This window comes from Ammodytes marinus (assembly GCF_949987685.1).
Source record: "Ammodytes marinus genome assembly, chromosome: 5".
NCBI classification, from domain to species: Eukaryota; Metazoa; Chordata; class Actinopteri; order Uranoscopiformes; family Ammodytidae; genus Ammodytes; species Ammodytes marinus.
In genome coordinates this window covers 9,367,551-9,387,234 of record NC_137234.1, presented here as the reverse complement: position 1 = coordinate 9,387,234, position 19,684 = coordinate 9,367,551, and the positions used below count along the sequence as shown (strand labels likewise).

Here is a 19,684-nt window from a genome sequence, read left to right as displayed (position 1 = left end):
TTACATTTTAACAACCAAAACAGTAATGTCAAACCTCTGCTATAATCATTTTATATTTGCAGCTAAATGTCTGTCAGTTTATTAATCACTTACTATCTCCCCATCTTTTTTCTTAATCCCCTAGCGGCTGCAGCTCTTGTTGCTGAACCCCCTGAAGGAGTTATCCAACGTGCTGCATGCAGACATCCGACAGAAACAGCTAGAGAGTGTTTTGCAGATCCTCCAGAGCCAGGGGGACGGCCTGGGGCCCGGCTGGCCCCTCGTCCTGGGCGTCATAGGAGCCATCCGCAATGACCAAGGGTAAGAGCGCCAGGGAGGAGAGGAAGACAGACATGGCTTTTCTTATTTTAGGTGTCACTGAAATAACTCTTGATGCTAAATGCTAACTGTAATCGTGATAACCATCCTAACTAGCTAGCTCTCACTACGGTTACAGAACAATCAATTCAAGAAACTGAACTCAACTGTCTTGTGTTCCTTTCAGAGAGTCACTGATCCGAACAGCCTTCCAGTGCCTGCAGTTGGTGGTGACAGACTTCCTTCCCACAATGCCTTGCACGTGCCTCCAGATCGTAGTGGATGTAGCCGGAAGCTTCGGCCTGCAGAACCAGGAGCTCAACATCAGCCTCACCTCCATTGGTCTACTGGTGAGACAACACACGACTTGAAACACTGAAAAAAACATTGATTACCTGTTCTGCTTGTTTTTTGAGATAAATATATGGTACTTGTCAATTTCAATGTGAAAATATGTGTAATTATGAAGGTGAAGCCAGGGGTTTGCTAAGAAAAAATAAAATAAAAAGTGACTTATTTTCTGATATTTTTAAAGCATAGCATGTTAAATATGAGTTGGCAATTATAATGTTTCCTTCTGGTTTTATACAATTTACCAGCACTTTACCACGCCGTTGACATTCCATAGATACTTTTTACAGTATTCAGGATATGCTAAAACCCGATATTGATCTGTGGTTGCAAGCATTATATCTCTTGAAATTCGGCAGTTCCTGCTAGATTACTTTTATGGTTATCGAATAGCAAAAACTGCCAGAAGCATTCTACTAACCTTCTTTCAATTTTTATGCCCGCACCCTCTACCCTCCCGCTTCCAATTCTTACCCACAGTGGAACATTTCAGACTACTTCTTCCAAAGGGGCGAAGCGATCACGCAGGATTTGGGGAGGGAGGAGGAGGCTCTGCAGAAGCAGGCCCAAGAGAAAGGAGAGACCCTGAACAGGCCCTTCCACCCGGCCCCTCCCTTCGACTGCCTGTGGCTGTGTCTGTACGCCAAGCTGGGAGAGCTCTGTGTAGACCCGCGACCCGCCGTGCGTAAGAGCGCCGGGCAGACGCTGTTCTCCACCATCGCTGCCCATGGAACCCTGCTGCAGCAGCCCACATGGCACATCGTGGTCTGGAAGGTAACATGCAAGAGAGTTTTAGCATTGTCATTATATTACTGGTTATACTGGAGAAGAAGAATAAACTGGAGGAGGCTGGAATGCATAAAGTCTAAGTCTAATATGTATTATTTTTCTCAGAATATCTGGCATAAAATATCAACACAAACATTCCTTGTATGATTACCTCAAATGTATTTTTTTGCAGTTTTTTTTAAGGCAATATTTACATATTTGCTGGGAGTTTTTCTTCAGTCGAGCTTAGGGCGTAGGGCAGAGGGTATCATATTGTGTACAGACTGTGAAGCTCACTTAAAGGTGAAGTAAGCGGTTTATTTATGTTAAGTGTTAAATCGCTCTTTATTCATGCAGTGATCACTTACATAATGTGCGCGCTTCATAAAGCCGACCTCTCAGTCAGCTGCTCTGCATGTAATCGGCAAATTAACTTATTGGAGGATTCCGCCATTTTTATCCAATCACAAGAGAGAACGCTACAAACCGACACCCGTCTCACTCATGGTCTCACTGCCGGTGCACGCCAGAGCAACATATGGGTGAATGTTTATGCGCCTACAATGACGGAGCAGATAAAAATCCTTCCCAGTGTCTGTTTTGATGGTTTTTATCATGTTTTATCACACTTATGGATCTGAGATGATGCTAGATAACTTGCTGCTTGAAGACTGCAGGGCATTAATGTGGTGACGTAGGGACGAGCGAGGGGACTGCTAACTGCAGTAACTGACAGGAAGTTAGCTAAAAGAACCATTCCGCTTACAGCACCTTTAAGATAATTCTAGTCTATTTGTGATATTGGACTATATATTTATTTGATTCTCATTATTTGAGCTCTGTCAATGGCTGAATGCACACGTTGTGCACTTTGTGGCACAAACCACTGCTCATAAATATCTTGAAATAACTTGGTGTCCCTCCCTTAGGTACTCTTCCACCTGCTGAACTGTGTGAGGACGTCATCCTCCACAGCCGACAAAGAGAAGATTGAGTCCGGTGGCGGGAACATTCTCATCCACCACTCACGAGACACGGCCGAAAAACAGTGGGCCGAGACGTGGGTGCTGACACTGGCCGGGGTGGCGCGCATTTTCAACACCAGGCGCTATCTCCTTCAGCAACTAGGTAAGCCACACGGAATCCGCTCTGATGCTCAACCCCTGTGTCTGATGCTGTTGTATGTTAGGTAATCTGTGGCACACTGTTACACTTAACCACAGCTGCCATAGAATTATAAACAATGCACATTTACATATTGAAATGTGTTCATCATAAATCTGTGCCAAGTGTAGCAGAGGTCCAGGAACAGCCCAGCTGTTACGGCTATATTACCACACATTAAGCAATGTTAAGCCCCGTTCAGACAGGATTAATATTCCACAGAGATATAACAGATAAAACATGAGCTCCTCATTAACTACACCCGCACCTCTGCACAACACCATATCTAATTGACATAGTACACAGTGTTTCAGACTGATATTTCTGCCCATGATAGTTCTCATTGTGTGGCCTCTTTGAACTCCAATTAATTACTTCATTTGGATATGAAACCGGCACATATCAAATGTGCTTAATGTCAAACTTCATTAACCGTTAATACATATCGCTAAGTGTCAGTCCATTGCGCTGGGTTTGTCTGCAGGTGATTTCTTCGAGGCCTGGGAGATTTTGCTGAACCACATCCAGTCGGCCGCTCTCAGCAAGAACAACGAGGTGTCCCTGGCCGCTCTAAAGAGCTTCCAGGAGATCCTACAGATTGTGACACCCGTCAGAGACTCAGACAAACCCTGTGACGCGCTGGCGGCTCTGGGCGTCCTCCCGGTGCTGATCGACCCCCTGTCTGCGGCCGGCCCCGGCAGACCCCTGCTGCGCTCTGATTCGCTGGTGGAGCGGCTGACGCGCTACAACGGCGCCGAGCTACAGGCCCCGCCCCCCGGGGAGGAGTCAGCTTTAGAGGACTCAGCTCTGTGGTGGTCGGCCTGGAACACGTGGTACAGGACTGGAACTGACAGCACAAGGCCCCCTAGTGGCCCCACGGAGAAGCTCTCCTTCATCCCCAGCCAGCCCTTCCTCACCGCCTTGATCCAGATCTTCCCCGCTCTCTACCAGCACATCAAGGCCAACTTCAGCATGGAGGACCTGAAGAAGCTGGGGGTCATCACTTATGGAGCCGTGTCTGTGCCTATCAGCAGTGACGCCTCTCCCTTCATCCTGCCCTCCTACACCGAGGCTGTGCTCACCAGCCTGCAGGAAGCCGTGCTCACCGCGCTGGATGTGCTGCAGAAGGTGGGCAATATTTGGTCAAAATACTAAAATATTGTTAGAGGCTTTTATTACATAATATATTATGTACCATAAGAAAGTAGTATCAAGCTAAGTGAAAGGCCATTTTGGCCTGGGGTCTAAGACACATAATGTACCATGTAACCACAATGTCCGACAGGGGATCTTTGGTTAAATTGTATGCTCTCCTCTCACTTTATATATAAAATGTGAAAGAAATAGCTGTGTTTTTCAAAATTGACCCTTTGACTTTGGTACAGCAGCTCCAGTCCTCTCTGGCATGAGACACTGTGTCTTAAACAAAGGCAGGGCCTTTCTTACTCTATCAACCAAAAGTTAAATTTCTTCCCATGTTGTGTCAATTCAGCCCAGGAAACAATGTGTCAGTCTGCTGAATTATGCAATGTGCAGTCCCGTGGTGGATGTCAGCAGTGTTTGTTCCTCCCTCTCCCTCCCTGCTGCAGGCCATCTGTGTGGGCCCGGAGAACCTGCAGGTCATGTACCCGGCCATCTTTGAACAGCTGCTGCTCTTTGTGGAGTTCTCCTGCAAGCCTCCTCAGTACGGCCGAATGGAAACCAAACATGTGGCCAATGCCAAATACAACCAGGTAGGGGGAACTGGAGTTGTCCCGTAAAACTGCATTTGCAATGTATTCCCTTTTCTACAGTTTTTTTCACTAAGATGTTGGATGGTGTACAAGGTTACTCATCGCCCCTCTCTCTCCCTCCAACCATTCAATATACATACATACAAACAACAAGACCATTACTTTCCTGTGACATTCATAAAGTACCTGCACTCCACTCCCCCCATTCAGTGTAGTCCTCCTGAAGTCTCTATTGTGGCCCCTTCATGACATTGACAAGTTCCTTTAGTTCAAAGCCCCAAGCCATTATCCCTCATATCCCCTACCTCGTGCTTCATCTTGCTGACAGCATGCCACAGAAATGATTCAACACTTTTCAGTTCAAACACAGTTCAGACTCATTTACACAAGAAACAAAAAAATCACCAAGGAACTTGATGATCTTGTGGTTCGCAAAACACACAAACATTTTCATTTCTTTTCAAAAGGTCTTTCCGCTATCAGTGTCTCTGTTGTTCTGGAAACCTAGAAAACCCAGCAGGTGCTAGTGCTACACCCTCAGGGGAGCGGTGACGGTAGTGTCTTGTGCTAACAATGGCTGGCTGGCTGGTACAGTTATGCCAAGAAATGTTAACGCTACACACCGACTCCACGTTTCAAATTCTAACTGTTAGTCCTTTTGTCCTGCATGTGGCGCTCCAGACCCAGCCCTAACTACTGGACATTTGTGTTGATCTCAATCTGTTTTAAATTGTTTACTTAAGTCAAACACAATCCCCACCCCTGCCAAACAGATGTTATGGGTGGTCTGTATTGCCTTGTTGGCTTTATACCAATGTTGTCAGATTGCCTCATATATCCTTAGTGTGCTAGAGGTGCGTGTATAGCCAACAACACCAGTGCAAATTCGAAAAACAACTTAGAAAACACCAGTGTAATTTTTTGAACTTTTCTCATTCTTGTTTCTTGGGACTACTCACTGGATAACCATTTTAGATCCAGCTGTTTGCACCGGTGAGTTCTATCGTCTCCTTCAGCCCTCCCCTTTATAGTTTGATTAAGCTGTGCTGAATGGTGGCGAGCTATCATGTGCGGTTATCACACCGCATGGTAGGCTCTCACGTCTCATCTGCGTCTCGCACTCACTCCATGCTCCTCCCCTTCTTTGCCTGCCACTAATTGGTGGTGATGCCTCTTGTGTGCACAGTCACTGTGCAGTCCCATTTATTTTCAGTTGATTTTGTGTTTCTGGTGATCCTCATATGCACACCTGTGGTTCTGTTGATATTTCTTGAAGACACACTTTGTGGCATCAAGTCATTTCTTTGGGCAATAACATTTCAACTGCGGTACTCATGTATGCTTAACAAAACCTGCAGCAGTCTTATAATCAAAATTTAATTTGTTTTTTTACTTTTTATACTTCTACAAAGTGTGTCTTTAAAAACTGCTTTCAATGTGGCTCTGATGAAAAGTAGGGAAATGGTTTTTCAAATTTGTTCGACTAATGCTCATTCCTGATTATTTCTCTCTATCTCTCTCTCTCTCTTTTTCTTTCTATGTCTCATTCTCTGTCTGTCTGTTTCTCTCTCTCTGTAAATCCTCTCATCCCCCAGGCGGAATGGGTTGCCTTAAACTATGTGCCCTTTGCTGAGCGCTCCTTGGAGGTGCTGGTGGACCTGTACCATAAAACGGCGTGCCACAAAGCTGTCATTAATGAGAAAGTCCTGCAGAACATCATCAAGGTATATTTACCACGATAGGATCTTCATGGTTTCCATTGTCACAGAACTTCTTCGAAGGGTTTAACTTTTTTTGAGCAGAGTCTTCCATTGTATACGGTTTTCGACACCTGCGTTTAACTGCTCTCTCCCCAGAGTCTGTTCCTCAAACTGATGAAAGTTAATTTTCCAAGGAACTATTAAGAAAGTCCCTTATGGACGAATCAAAATCTGGCCCCCTCCCTTTTTGTACTTGTAAAATCACAACCTTGGGGAACCCAGCTGTTCTCTGACTTAGACTTTGTCTAAAAGGAAAGTCTTACTTTACTGTGTTTTGTTTTGTGGAATGAAACTTGAATAGTATTAAAGTATAAAAGAGAAGAAGGTTTCTAGCTTTCTGTGTCCTCCACTTAGTTTTACGGATTGTATCATGATGTCTAACTCTTAGTTTTACTCTAACAAACTCTTGTTATTGTGTTATTTTCCTTTCTTGTCCCCTTCATCCTTAAGACTCTAAGAATGCCCTTGGGTTTGAAGTATGCCTGTCCGTCAGAGAGCACCTGGAAGTTGGCTGTGTCGTCTCTGCTCAAGGTGCTGTCTATCGGACTGCCAGTGGCACGGCAGCACGCCTCGTCTGGAAAGTTTGACACTATGTGGCCAGAGCTGGCCAATGCCTTTGAAGACTTTCTTTTTACCAAAAGGTACAGATTGACACAATTCTTTAAGTAAAATAATTAGTAAGAATGTCTAAGTAGATAATTATTTTGGTGTTTTCTTCCTGTTTATAGCACACCTCCAGATAACGTGTCCATCCAGGAATTTCAGAAGAATGAAGCTATCGATGTCGAGGTAAACATTTGTTCCCCAGCATCCAGAATGTCAATACAATTATGTGATGCGGTCATCATTGTGTCCTTTTCATTTTAGGTGGTCCAGCTGATCAGCACAGAGATTTTACCGTTTGCCAATTTCATCCCCAAAGAATTTGTTGGCCAGATCATGGCTATGCTCAATCGAGGTTCCATTCACTCCCAGTCACCCTCGTTCACAGGTAAAATAGAACTTTACGCGATAAAATAATTTGACTTTCGCTGTAGATCTGACTCCAATGGGGCCAATGTTATAGTCATACCGTGGCTGTGACTATTAAGTCAGTAGTTTATTGCAAAAGCTCTCAGAGAAACTCATCACCAACAATGGCCCCTCAAACCTTTTTATATGTAAAACAAGGCAATAAAGCCTTGTTTGCCCTTTTATTGTAAATCACTCTGGAGATCACCGTAGGCCAAATGTTTCACATGTGACGCATGCTGTATGGTTTTTCTTCAGAGGCAGAGATCGATGTGCGGATGAGGGAGGAGTTTTCGAAGGTGTGTTTCGAGACGCTGCTGCAGTTTTCCTTCAGCAACAAGGTGTCCACCCCTCAGGAGGGCTACATCTCTCGCATGGCGCTCTCCGTGCTCCTCAAGAGATCCCAGGACGTTCTGAGGCGCTACGTTGAGGACGAGAGGCTGAGCGGACGCTGCCCCCTGCCCAGGTACAACCCTACTATATACATCCCTACTTAAAACACATGGTGCGCCTGCTTTATGGATACCTGGTTTTATATGTGTTTTGGACAGATATCCCCATTAGAAATTCACCGCACAGTGTTTGTTTGTGCCCTGAGATTTCAACACTGAGACGTTTACTGATGCAAAACCGAGAACGCCCCAATCCTCCAGCCATGCTTCATTTTTTTTTTTTTTCTCATTTCTAAACCAAACAAAAGCATGGCAGTGATCCAGTTTTACAGACGGGACAATATTATAGGGTCAGGTGTGTAACACTTCATTCTGCGATAAAAGGAAGTTAAATGATGCCCAAGGGCAAATTGCACCATCAGTGCAGAAAATGTCTAAAGGGAGGCGGGGGAGTTCAGAAAAATAGGACGATTAGAATATGCTGTACATATGAATAGCAAATGCAAGGTTACTTAAGTTCAGACAAACCTCATTTTGTGAACTCAAACAATGTTTATAGAATATGAATGTAAAGAATTAAAATCCTGGTTTGCATCATTATTTGAAAAAAAAGCCGAACTCAGAACAGCAAAATGTATACCATATGGTCACAACATAGCACTCTGTATTAGACTTTAAAGGGAAATACACAATTTAACGGTTGTTAATTAGAATAGGATGTAAAAGAAAGCCAAACAATGAATCCTGGCTCCGACAATTTTAAAAGAATGCAATGCTACATCTATAAATGTACCACATGTCTTTGTTGCTAATCAAAGTCCTTGATCTTTCTTTGTTTTAGGCAACAAGTGACAGAGATTATCTTTGTCTTGAAAGCTATCAGCACTTTGATGGACTCGCTTAAGAAGACACAGCCAGAAAATGGTGAGTATCAAACTGTGTCAAGGATTCAATAGAGCTTGAAAAAAGGGAAACACAACGGGAAAAAAACATATAAAATGCTATAATGCCACCATATCCATCATCTATTCATTTCAGATAAATGTGTCAGAGTACAGTTGGGACCATTTTTCAAATTAGTTTTATCTCCAATCTGGGTAAAACTGTTTACGTTCCAAGCAAGGTCAATTACAAGAAATTATTATTCTTTTTTTACGACAATAGATTGAAATGAGACATTTTCAAATTACGTTTTTCAAGTGCCCTTCAAGATTTTTGCATTACATGGTCCTTTATTCAGAGCAAAACTCATTTCCATACGCCTGTGGGAATTGTATCAAAGAAACAATTTCTTTGATTACCTTCTTGCACAATTCACATTCTCCTCTTTCTCTCCCTTCCATCCCCAATCCTCCTTTTGTTTTTGTTTTCTCCTCCTGTTCTGCGATTTTACTGCCTGCAGTGGATGGCAACACATGGGCTCAAGTGATTGCCCTGTACCCCACGCTGGTGGAGTGCATAACGTGCTCCTCGCCTGAGGTGAGCTGTGCCCTGAAGGAGGCCCTGGGGCCCTTTAAAGACTTTATGCAGCCGCCCGTCTCCAGAGTCCAGAACGGAGAGTCCTGACCAGGCGCGCAACGCTCAAATCTTTGTTTTTTATAATGAAGAAATCTCGAATGTGTCTTCTTCTCGACCCACGTGCTTTACAAAGTGCACGGACATGAACTCCACGTGACGTGAGCCTCATCTACGGTGACATGAAGCATCCCACAGTCAAGAGGTTTGAGGACCTGCTTGAAACCGCTTCGATAACGTCCCGACCATCATACGCATTCTCGTATGCTTCTCATGTGAGCTGACTACGCCTCGGCCCCCTTCATTCTCATACAGACTGGCTGCACTCTTGTGTTAACTGCAGAGATTTGATTTGGAGAAAAAAAGTGATGCCTCTGGGTTAAGTTTGTTTTATTCTTCCGATGAGGCTGAGTTGATGTACAGTGTGTGGTGATAGTGTTGATGATGTAATTAAGAAAAAAAATGCAACAAACTGGGGCTTTATTGATCTTAAAAAGAAACTCGTAGACTTTTGCAACATTTTCAACAGTGAGGATTTTATGCAAGAAAACTAATCTTACTGTAACATTCCATGTCATCTTCAGCCAGCCATCTGAGAAGGGATGTACTTGTCTGTATACAATAATAAATGGGACAATTCTACAATGAGCTCTGTGCTGTGAGTGTGCTCAGTTACAATGCATGTGAATTCACTTACTGTATGGTGGGCATATATGATTTAAAAACAAATCTGTTTAACAATATCACTCCCCTTTTTTAAAAATGTCACATCCCTGATGTATCATCATGCAGTATGACAGTACACATTCCCTTATTGTAAAACAATATTTTTGTAGTTTCTTATACAAAACTAGTATTCAAATTGAATATCATATGGGCCGAACCACATTAAAATGTCATTAACACCATAAACATAAACCTATCATTATAAATAAGTAAAGCCAGGCAGTAAGACCTCAAGGGGGTTTGTGACAGCATGAAGCAAAATAAAACATCCTCATCTATGGTTTTCTCTCTCAATACTCTCCCATTAGGTATAGCATTACAGAAGCATAACATTATAGTATTTAATAATGTATATATATGTTTGTTTTAATTATTTATCCAAATTTGGAGTTGAGGAACATTTTTAAAGATAATATTTATTTTTGACCAATTTGGTGGTGTTAAAGTTTGGTCTGGTGGTCCTTTGTCCTTCAGTAGGTAAATGTTACTGTCAATGTGGGGTTGTTGTGACAATGAAAGGAAATGGCCCAGCGAGCCACCACTGCATGCATCCCTGCCTGGCTGGACCCCTATGCTTCCTCTCAAAGGGCCCATGAAAGTCCCCGAGCCGAAGTGTGGTCTCACTCCACTAGGTCATATGAGGGCAAGGGACCGTTGTGTGGTTAGCAGTGAAGACAAGGAGGAGGAAGAAGGAGGGGGGAGGAGGAGGGAGCTATGGAGGGAGCAGGTCTGCTTGGGCGGGGTTTCCCTCTTATTTCAAGTCTGCACAGACGAGGAGGGAAGCGGCGCGAGAGGACGTACCGTCTCTGTGGCGGCAAGGGAATGTCGCTTGGCTCGAGACTGAGTGCATATCTGCATTAGCTTTACGATTTATTTTTTAATTTTTCTTAAGTCTTTTCTCTAATGTACTTTTGTCGTGTTCCGTGTCCTTCCGCATTGTTTGACCACGCACTGGCTGAGGTAGTAGTTTGTGCTGTTGGTTGGGTTGTGACACTGCCCGCTATGGAGATGACTGCGCAAGCTACTGCCTTGCTAGTGCTGGTGCCTCAACTCCACTTCTTCTTCAGCCGAGAGAATTCGAGAAAAAAAGCCCGGCTGTCGACGCTGTTACACGGGTTTAAAACGGGTAATGTACGCTGCTAATGTTTGGGCTTTTTTAGCAACGGTATTAATATTAAAAGCTGTGATTTTTTTTTCTTCTTTTTAAAACGTTTATAAAAAGCCTTGTGGTCACATTGTTGCATTTTTTTATAGAGCTGAATCCGTTTGAGAACTGTATCGTTTCATCCAATAAAATAGTGAATGGTGGTGGAGGATGGGTGAAAAAAAGCACTTTGTCGTTTGCAGTTTTATTTTACTCAGAACGCGAGCTTCAGACTCACTGATAAGCCTATGATATTCATCGCTACCATAATGCATTATTTTTTCCTGCAGGTTGGAGGGGGAAGCTTCCTTGTAGCATATGAAAATTCGCGGTTCAAGTTTCTACAATTTGTATGCCTATTTAAAAAAAAAAAGCACGAGGGAGTCGATGTCTGGTATGGATTTGCATAGTTTTCCACCACCTCGGGCTGTAGGCTATACAGTGGGCTGTGTAGAAAGCATGTAGGTCAACGGAGCTGTTGCTATGAGGAGAGGAGTGACGTGGCTCCCGCTGCCCACAGAAGTATCCTACAATACATCTGCTCTGACACACAATCTGGCTTTATGGCTCTCCCCAGCGTCCTTTGTTGATAATGCTGCATACCATCAGACACTGGAGAAGCTAGTGTGTGTGTGTGTGTGTGCGTGCACCTAAAAAAACCTTTTCTATACAGGGTCAGAGCTCAAACATAAATCTGTGCACAACTGCTTCCGGCTGTAGTCTAATAATCAGATTATTATGCTAAATCTAGATGGTGGATGCCTCAATATTTGAATTCTATACGAACAGACACACGCCACATGACATGGCCCCCCCTCGCAGGCGTTTTAGCAGCGGTGTCCTCATGCTGATGTGGGTCATGCACTGCCAGTTAACCTTTGAAATCCTTTCCTCTGGTGCCCCAATAGCATCTGGTTCCCCCCCTCGTATCGCATTAGTATGGGCAGTCAGGGGGTCTCGTGATGGGGGTGGGTGGGGACCGGAATGGGTAATGCGATTTGATTGGCTGCAGGGAGGGGGCCAGGCATGCCAGAGTCTACCAAACCGTGCAGGGGCTTCTGATGCTGCGGTGTTGAGTTCAGACCCCTGCCAGTCCAGATGATAGGATAGCACGCCGCTCACTCAGCTCAATGACTCACTGTGCTGCTGACTGAAGATTGAATCCTGCGTTTGACCTTCCAAGAAGACGCCCGCATGAAATATTTATGAGTTCACACTTGATAGTACAGGCTTTGGCAGAGTTATGTCCATCTCAGGCGCGCCGCAGCTTCTGCCCACTATAGCACCTGTACCGATATTAAACAATAAATTCCACTCCAGAAATTCATTTTATTCTCACGTATAATATGACATGATGAAAGAGAGCTTTTTTTTCTTTTGCAGAAGATGTAAACAAACCACACATACACACACACACACACGACTCATTGTCAAGCTTGTTGAGTAGCAGACCAGTCCTACAGGTCTGCGTTAGATCTATTCTAATAAGTGTCTGTTAGGAATAGAAGTAATCCAGCCTCCTGGGGCAAATCCAAACATCATTCATCATCTGCTGACTGTAAAGAGAGCCGGCGTATGGACGAGTGAGCAGAGGCAGACCATGTCCTCCTCATCCATCTTGTGTCGGAGCATCTCATTTGAGACGGCCCACAGATAAATCATACTAGAGGCTCAAGCCCTAAAGCAGTAAATTAGATCCCCCCCCCCCCAGTGGAAAAATCTGCCCGTCGAAGAAGCCGCACCCTTGTCCTGAGAGGACGGTCGACCCCCTCGTGTGTTCACCAGATACCTCCACACATGCTGCCTCTTCAATGCAACATGTTTGAAATCAGTGCAGAGACAAGGATATTTGAATGGCCAGAAATGTCCTTCTCAAATGACAATGCTGTTTTTTCTCCTTTTTTTAATGGGGCTGAGGAATCTATCAAAAATATAGTTTATTTTCAAGTGGTTACTCAACAAATGTTTGCAGATCAAACTGTAAATTCGGTCTTCTTCAGGTTTTGGATTGTTGGTTGGACACAACAAGCAGTCTGAGTGATTCCTCGATTTTGAAAATAATCACCAGCGAGCAGCGCTCAAACAATTAGTCGATAGCCAACAAATTATTTGGCAATTGTTCTGATAACTGACTCATCCTTCCGTCAATTTCAAGCTAAATACCCAACATTGAATGATTCCAGTCTCTCAAATGTTACAACTTTATGTTTTACCCGTTATTACATAATAGTGGACTGTCACTGAATATCTTTGTTTTGTGTACAAAAAAAAACACTAACTGACAAAATGACTGGCTATGAAAATAAAATGTAGTTGCAGCAATAAGTGGTTTGCAGGTAAAAGCCTATAGCTTAAAAACAATATGAAAAATAAAATATTTTCACTTCACCCTCCTTTGAAAGGAGGCTTGAAGGCTGTGGCCCTGGCAGCACGTTACTGTCGCCTCTCTCCAGTATACGAGTGATGAGTATATCTCGCTGTAAAGCCCACTCAGCATCTCCCTGGGATCTGTCCACGGGTAGTAGAAGGGTGGGTGTGCAGTGCTGTAACCTTGGAAAAACAAGCCACCCACAGGAATGACTGTGTCATCATTGCCGTCATCCAATCTGGACCACACACACCACGCGTGTGGAGAGTAGGAGTGGAGCGCCAGATCAGTGCTGGCCTGACTGGAGGGAGGATGTGGCGCTGACCTGTGGGAACCAGATGGCCCTCGAGCTCCTGCAGGGGACCCAGGAGTGTGAGACTCCCACAAGAAAGCAATTTAGGATTGTATGTGTACTGTGTGCAATGTGCTCATACTCTAATCTTCACGTGTGGGTAGGAGTACGTATAATAAAAAAAAGCCCTCAAGCGAGTTATGAAAGAGATTGTTTACAACTATAACAGACACGAAACCTTTGCCCGGCACTCGGTTTGCCATCCTGCGTCCTGTTTCCTTATCGACATTAAAAAGTAAAACAAGAATATTGTAAATAAAAGGCAACGATTATCGAATAAAGAGCTAGAAAAAAGGTCAAGATTGTATGTCAATCGTCAAAGACAAAACAATGAACTGGATGAAATAAATGGGAAAGAGCAAACTATTAAATTCCATCCAAATCTTGGTATAGGCCCATGCCAATTAAGTATTTGTTTTTAAATGTCTTGTTAGTAGTGCCACTAAGCCCACAGATACTGGATATCCAATGAAAAGACAAATGTCTATCCTGCACTCTCCGAAAAACCATGGTCATCGTCACACTAAACATTTAGTCATCTTCTGCCAAAAACTTTTCTCTACTCAGAAGAACCCCATATACTATGCAATGCATCCGCTTTCCCATACCTCTGCCATGTCATTCACTCTGATTATGAAACCTTTATCCTTTTCATATAAGGTATTTAAAATGTATTTGATATCGTATCAGGTAGAATTGGCTGGACCTAGAAGTTTCACCTAAAAATAAAGTGATTCCTCGGTTTTTCACACCCACTGTCACTTTCTGTCTTTCAGTGAAATACCAGTCAAAAAAATTGACGCTGAATTTCTTCTTTTTTTTATTTTGTTAAGTTATCAAGTTGTCTTTCATCACTTTAGGGTGTGTGTGTGCTTCAGTGTTAAATTACGCCCCTCGCAGCAACCTCCGCCATGAAATCTTCTGTCAGGCTGTTCTGTCAACCGATACCCTTCATCCACATATTGCTTTGGGACTCACTTGACACAGATTGTTAAGAGTGGTGATGGTCTTGTTCTTTACACTTAGTGGGGTGTAAGGGGGAGTTTGTCACCATCAAGCCTAGCGTTTTGAAAGAATATCTTCTAAGACTTGCTTTCCGACTCTGTGCAGGCAGGGCACCGCTTGAGTTTTAAGTTTTAGAATCTTTTGAATTAGGACATTGAATGTTAAGTTATCTTGCATATTCCCCTTTTGTCTGTTTACACCCATAGACTTGACACTAATCCCATCCGAGTGCAGGCTCAATCAAAATCTCGTGCCTGTGTTTGTGTAGTACACGTTAGATCAACTTTTTTCAATGACACAGCAAGGTAATGTGTTTTTTTAATAGAGCAGAACAAATAGCATGTAAACAATTTTTTACACTGTTAATAACAGGTTCCCAAAACAGTACAAATTAACATATTTTGTTTCGGTAAGATGTACAACATCGCTAACAGTAAAAGAAAAAGAGGAACGTGTCCACTGGAAACAATTATTTACATTTAATATACATTTAAATTAATTTATTCTGTTCCAAGTTGAACCAGTTTCAGCCGTACAGCAGTTAAGATCAAATGTGTGCACAATTATTAACAGAAGCTGAAAAATATACAATAAATTAACAAAAATGTGGAAGACCACTGATCGAAGAAGATTGTTTATAGACACAAGGTAGGTGAGGTCTTTGTAATTGTTTGCATTGATAGTCATAAGTTATACTTCCTTTTGAGCGATGCATGTTTAAAAATCAGCAATTTCTATTGATTGAGCTACCTGCTATAGGATGGGTTTATCTCAAGAGGGACAAAGTATCCGACTGATGCTGCAGAAAAGGCCAAAATGAGGGCATGACAATGGGCATTTTGAGCACCATATGTTTTGTGCAACAGCATACCCAAAAAACTGATCCCTAAGAAGCTTTTTTGCTTAAGTGCTTCTCTAAAAAATTAACAAAAAGGTACATTACGTATGATGTCAATGTAACTGAACAATGGCACAGGTAGAAGGTGGTGATGCACTTGATGTAGCACGCAAACAGCCAGTCAAAGAAAAGAATGAAAACATATGTTATGTGGAATACAAAAAAAAAGGGACAAAAAATATGAGGTAGGGTAGATGGCTGATGAGAGACATACGTCTATGTTATTCCTCCTTATATCTAAATGTAAGAGCTGGGCTCTAATAGAATGGGGCTCATAATCTTCAAGTTGGCTGCTTAGTGTATTTTTCTTCATAAAGTGATTTCCTCTATTTCAAAAGGAAGGAGTTTTCCTTAAAAGTGAGGACAGAATTGAAATGCAATGGGTACAAATGAACAACAATAGCAACTGCAGCAGTAGGAGAACCAGCTGACTTACTGTGTAGAGAATTGGACGACAGACACCGGACTTAACTTGGCTTATTTAAAAGGTCTACATGGGACAGGAGGTGCGATTCATATAATATATGCAGGACATCTTCGTTTTAGTCTTTTACACTATACAGGTGACAGGTGTTCGACCAAACACACCTATCGAATGTATTACTACGCCTTGGACTATTTACATTTTCACATGTATAAATATTGTGCATTGGTTAGTAACAGTGATCCTGAGATGCACGTCACCATCTCATCAGAGAGAGTCCACGCTCTCAAAACCTTTTAGGCATCGCCCCTACGACAAGATTCAAATGATGGCTTCTTCTCACGATTCGGTTTCTTGAACAGTTTTTTTTTCTATAAAAAATACAACAACAAAAAAGACATCACCCAGATTGACGACGATTGAGGAGGAAAACTGGCCCTGTACGGAAATTACATCTCTGAAGTCCAAACACTAAAGCACTTTAGAAAGAGCACAAGGAATGGAGGGAAACTGCTCAGAGTGAAGTTGGGGAGGTCAAGGCAGGGTTACTTTTCTGTTGTGGCTGCAGTTTGGTAGTCGAGCTAGTTCTGCTTGTTGCCGTACATGAGGGGAATGATGTAGACGGAGATGTCATCTCCAGAGCCTAATCTGTCATTGGATATCCTCCAGCCTCGGTCCTTCAGGACCCCTCGGGCTCTCATCACCAGGTCTTGAGCTGCCATTGTGTACCTGACATAACACAAGTGTTCAATTATTAAGGTGCAGTGGTATCACAGTGATATTTGAAAAGGTGCAGTCAGCGATTCTGGACAAAGCTTGTTGTCAAAATCACTTTGTCAAAATCAGTGAATATCTAGTGTTAATCTATAGCCTAGGTTCTGTAAACTTGTATGTAAACACATGGGGCCCACTGTAGCTAGCAACATGCTTATTTACAGAGCCTAGGCTGTGTAGTGTTTTATTAACAAAAAAGAGATTTCCACAGCAACCATTCCAAGAATCACCGACTCCACCTTTAATTCAATAAATGGTCACATCTGATTTTAATTATGCACAGTATTTAACTAAGTACAAGTGTCCGCAGCCAGATGAAAGAAATCAGAGAAAAATGGCAGTGAACTTTCAAGACTAAAAGCGAACAGGAAGGGCAGTCAGAGCCGGTTAATAGCCTGACAAGCCCTTTCTTGATATCAGAGAAATAACTTATCTTTGAGTGTTTGGAAATTTGCATAATTACAACAAGATAACAACGTTAAAGAAGAGACAGGGGGTGAGAGGGAGTTCAGCCCTGACAGCTGATGAGTGTAACGTGCCTGTGCTGGTCGTCGGGGTCGCAGTTTGCCAGGAAACAGGTGACGGCCTCGGCTACTTCCTGGCTGGAGAGGACGTCCCACAGTCCGTCAGTGCCCAGCACCAGGACGTCGTCAGCCCCATGCTCACACTGTGCCAGAGGGTAGACTTTGACCTGGAGGGGGGAGGGGGGACGGGGAAAAGAGCTTGAGAGATGCACGGCTTTCTGGGAATCATTTGAACCTTTTTGAGGGAATTCCAAAGAAGATGTCACATAGAAGGCAAAGGTTGCGTTCACGTGATGACAGCAGAATGGGAATAACAGGAAGAGCCCAAACACAAAAATGTACCCTGACGACTACAAAAATTATTTAAAAATGTTTTGTTGTTGAAGGTAAACTGTATTTAATTTGTGGTACTCAAAGAGTGAACAAATACATTTATAAAAAAGAGGAAAGGCCAATTGGCTGGGCGCAGGAGTGCTTTGAGTGTCAGCATGTTAACATGGTCATGGGCATGGACAAAGTGTCCCACTTCCATGCTACATACTATCTGCATACAGTATTTCATATACTGTTTTTGCGGTAAGTATACAAGGAACATTTTTAACTTTTTTATGTCAATGCAAAATGATAAAACTTGTAGACTAAAGTCTGAACTAAACTTCAGTTGTTTTTTTAACACAAAATGAATAGTTTCATAGGGTGTTCCCTTTGCTGCTTGAAGACCATCAAAATTAAATTAGCTTTTCCATTTTCTTTAAACAATGAATTGTGCAACAATAGTGTAAATCAACAGCACATTTAATAAAAAAATAAGTGAGAAAAAAATATGTGCAGGGCAAGATACGTAGATCTGAAGTTATGTGTGCAAATGTGATTTTTTCTTTTTTTTTTTTTGTAATGTGGGAGAAAGGGTTACAATGGGTCACCAGCTTCCTCTGTATACATTTCTGGAAGCTATTCATGACCTCACTCTCTCAACGATATCCTTAAGAAAAAATATATGTTGCTGTGGCAACTCTTGTGAGGCAGAAAACTGTGCCTGAAATAGCAACGCAAAATAATACCCAGTGGCCTTGGACACTGCAAAAAAACAAACAAACAAAACACACATACTATGGTTGTTTAGAGTAATTTGTGGGGGAGTTTCCCATTCACTGCTACAGTGACATTGGGGGTACTACAAGAGGAACACAGCATGACTACAGGGCCTGTGAAAGCAGTAATGGAAGCAGAATGACCTCAGTTTGGATCATGAGCAGACCGAGTGGTAAACCTTGTGATTTGAGCGATGCATTGCGAGAGAGAGAGTAAAAAGGGACTGAGTCAATCGCCCTTTTGAAAGAAGTGGACGTTCCTAGAATCGATTTTTCAGAACAGGGATTTCAACAGAAGCATGATATTCCTGGAGGAGGGGTGATGACCGGAACATTTGATTTTTTTGACCCAAAGCCCATATACTATCTCATGACAAGTACGATCTGATGACTCAAACTGTCAAGGATAGCTTTCATTTATGTAACCTGAAAGCAATCAGTTACTTTATAGGGTTTTTTTCACCCTCCCTACAGGGCTTACATCCTCCCACTTCTTCCACACATTCTATACTAATTGTCTTACATATACTTCCTATATATACTCTTATATCTGGATCAAGTAACCACAAGTTTCACAAGGGAGACATTCTTAAAAGAAATACAAGATCAAAAAGGAGTCTGAACTATGACTGAACTCAAGGCGGTAATGAATTAAAGATCAAGAGAACTCATAGGCTACGTGACTACTGAAATGTGCAGCAGACATAGGGGAAGTAAAGGAGTTCTTCCATAGCCGCTGGCGATTGTTAATGTGCACATTGACCAAGTAGCCTCACAGTGTCTGGACCGATAATATGGCCAAAGGCATTTTTACATTGTTACCTCTGCGCTCTTGTTTTTATAAGGAGGCCGAGGTTATTGGGTGAAGAAAGAGAAAGAAAAAGAGGAAAGATCCACCCTGAAACACTGTTAGCACACCTCTACTGATGTTGTGAGCGCCATTTCCATTATTTAGTTTGCTGTTTTTCATATGCGTCGCTGCACAAATGTTGTTGTTGTTGTTGTTTGGAGGTTTGTTAGCAGTGATGAATATGTATTCTAAATATAAATTATAAAAATATACAAAAATAAAAATGATATCCCGCGAGAACATCTTTACTTAAAAAAAAATGATATCAAGTAACCACAAGTTTACTTGTGGTAATAGTTTTTTTTCACAATGCAGAGGAAAAATTATATTTTTACCCACTGTTTTCATATTCAAAATATACATATTTTGTTTGGAAGATACTGTTAAATTTAAAAAGTGGAAATGAAGAAATATCAATATTTGGAGTGGGTGAGTGGGTGTGTATAAACACACATTCCTAAATTTCTGTTAAAAGTATAATAACTATACTGGATAAAATGAACACTGGATGCAGACATGCAGTATCTTAATTATAAA

The 19,684-nt window shown here is 42.4% G+C and overlaps 2 protein-coding genes across 3 annotated transcripts in view; one reads left to right on the top strand and one right to left on the bottom strand.

The window, feature by feature from the left end:
* mon2 (MON2 homolog, regulator of endosome-to-Golgi trafficking) overlaps nt 1–9,633 on the top strand; it is a 34,977-nt gene extending 25,344 nt beyond the window's left edge. Inside the window, exons 22-35 of one of the 2 annotated variants that reach the window (XM_080027793.1) lie at nt 125–300; nt 485–647; nt 1,129–1,422; nt 2,346–2,544; nt 3,065–3,708; nt 4,170–4,313; nt 5,289–5,306; nt 5,909–6,037; nt 6,524–6,714; nt 6,802–6,862; nt 6,941–7,064; nt 7,343–7,550; nt 8,318–8,400; nt 8,879–9,633. In XM_080027793.1, coding sequence (XP_079883919.1) covers nt 125–300; nt 485–647; nt 1,129–1,422; nt 2,346–2,544; nt 3,065–3,708; nt 4,170–4,313; nt 5,289–5,306; nt 5,909–6,037; nt 6,524–6,714; nt 6,802–6,862; nt 6,941–7,064; nt 7,343–7,550; nt 8,318–8,400; nt 8,879–9,042 — 2,598 coding nt within the window. In that variant the 3' untranslated portion in view covers nt 9,043–9,633. The remainder of the gene's footprint in view (nt 1–124; nt 301–484; nt 648–1,128; nt 1,423–2,345; nt 2,545–3,064; nt 3,709–4,169; nt 4,314–5,288; nt 5,307–5,908; nt 6,038–6,523; nt 6,715–6,801; nt 6,863–6,940; nt 7,065–7,342; nt 7,551–8,317; nt 8,401–8,878) is intronic. The other variant, XM_080027794.1, reaches the window with a different exon arrangement.
* A 5,496-nt stretch (nt 9,634–15,129) lies between these two features.
* ppm1h (protein phosphatase, Mg2+/Mn2+ dependent, 1H) overlaps nt 15,130–19,684 on the bottom strand; it is a 32,820-nt gene continuing 28,265 nt past the window's right edge. Inside the window, exons 9-10 of the mRNA XM_080027436.1 lie at nt 17,222–17,373; nt 15,130–16,637 (exon numbers count right to left, since the gene is read on the bottom strand). Of these exons, the coding sequence (XP_079883562.1) occupies nt 16,490–16,637; nt 17,222–17,373 (300 nt within the window). The 3' untranslated portion in view covers nt 15,130–16,489. The remainder of the gene's footprint in view (nt 16,638–17,221; nt 17,374–19,684) is intronic.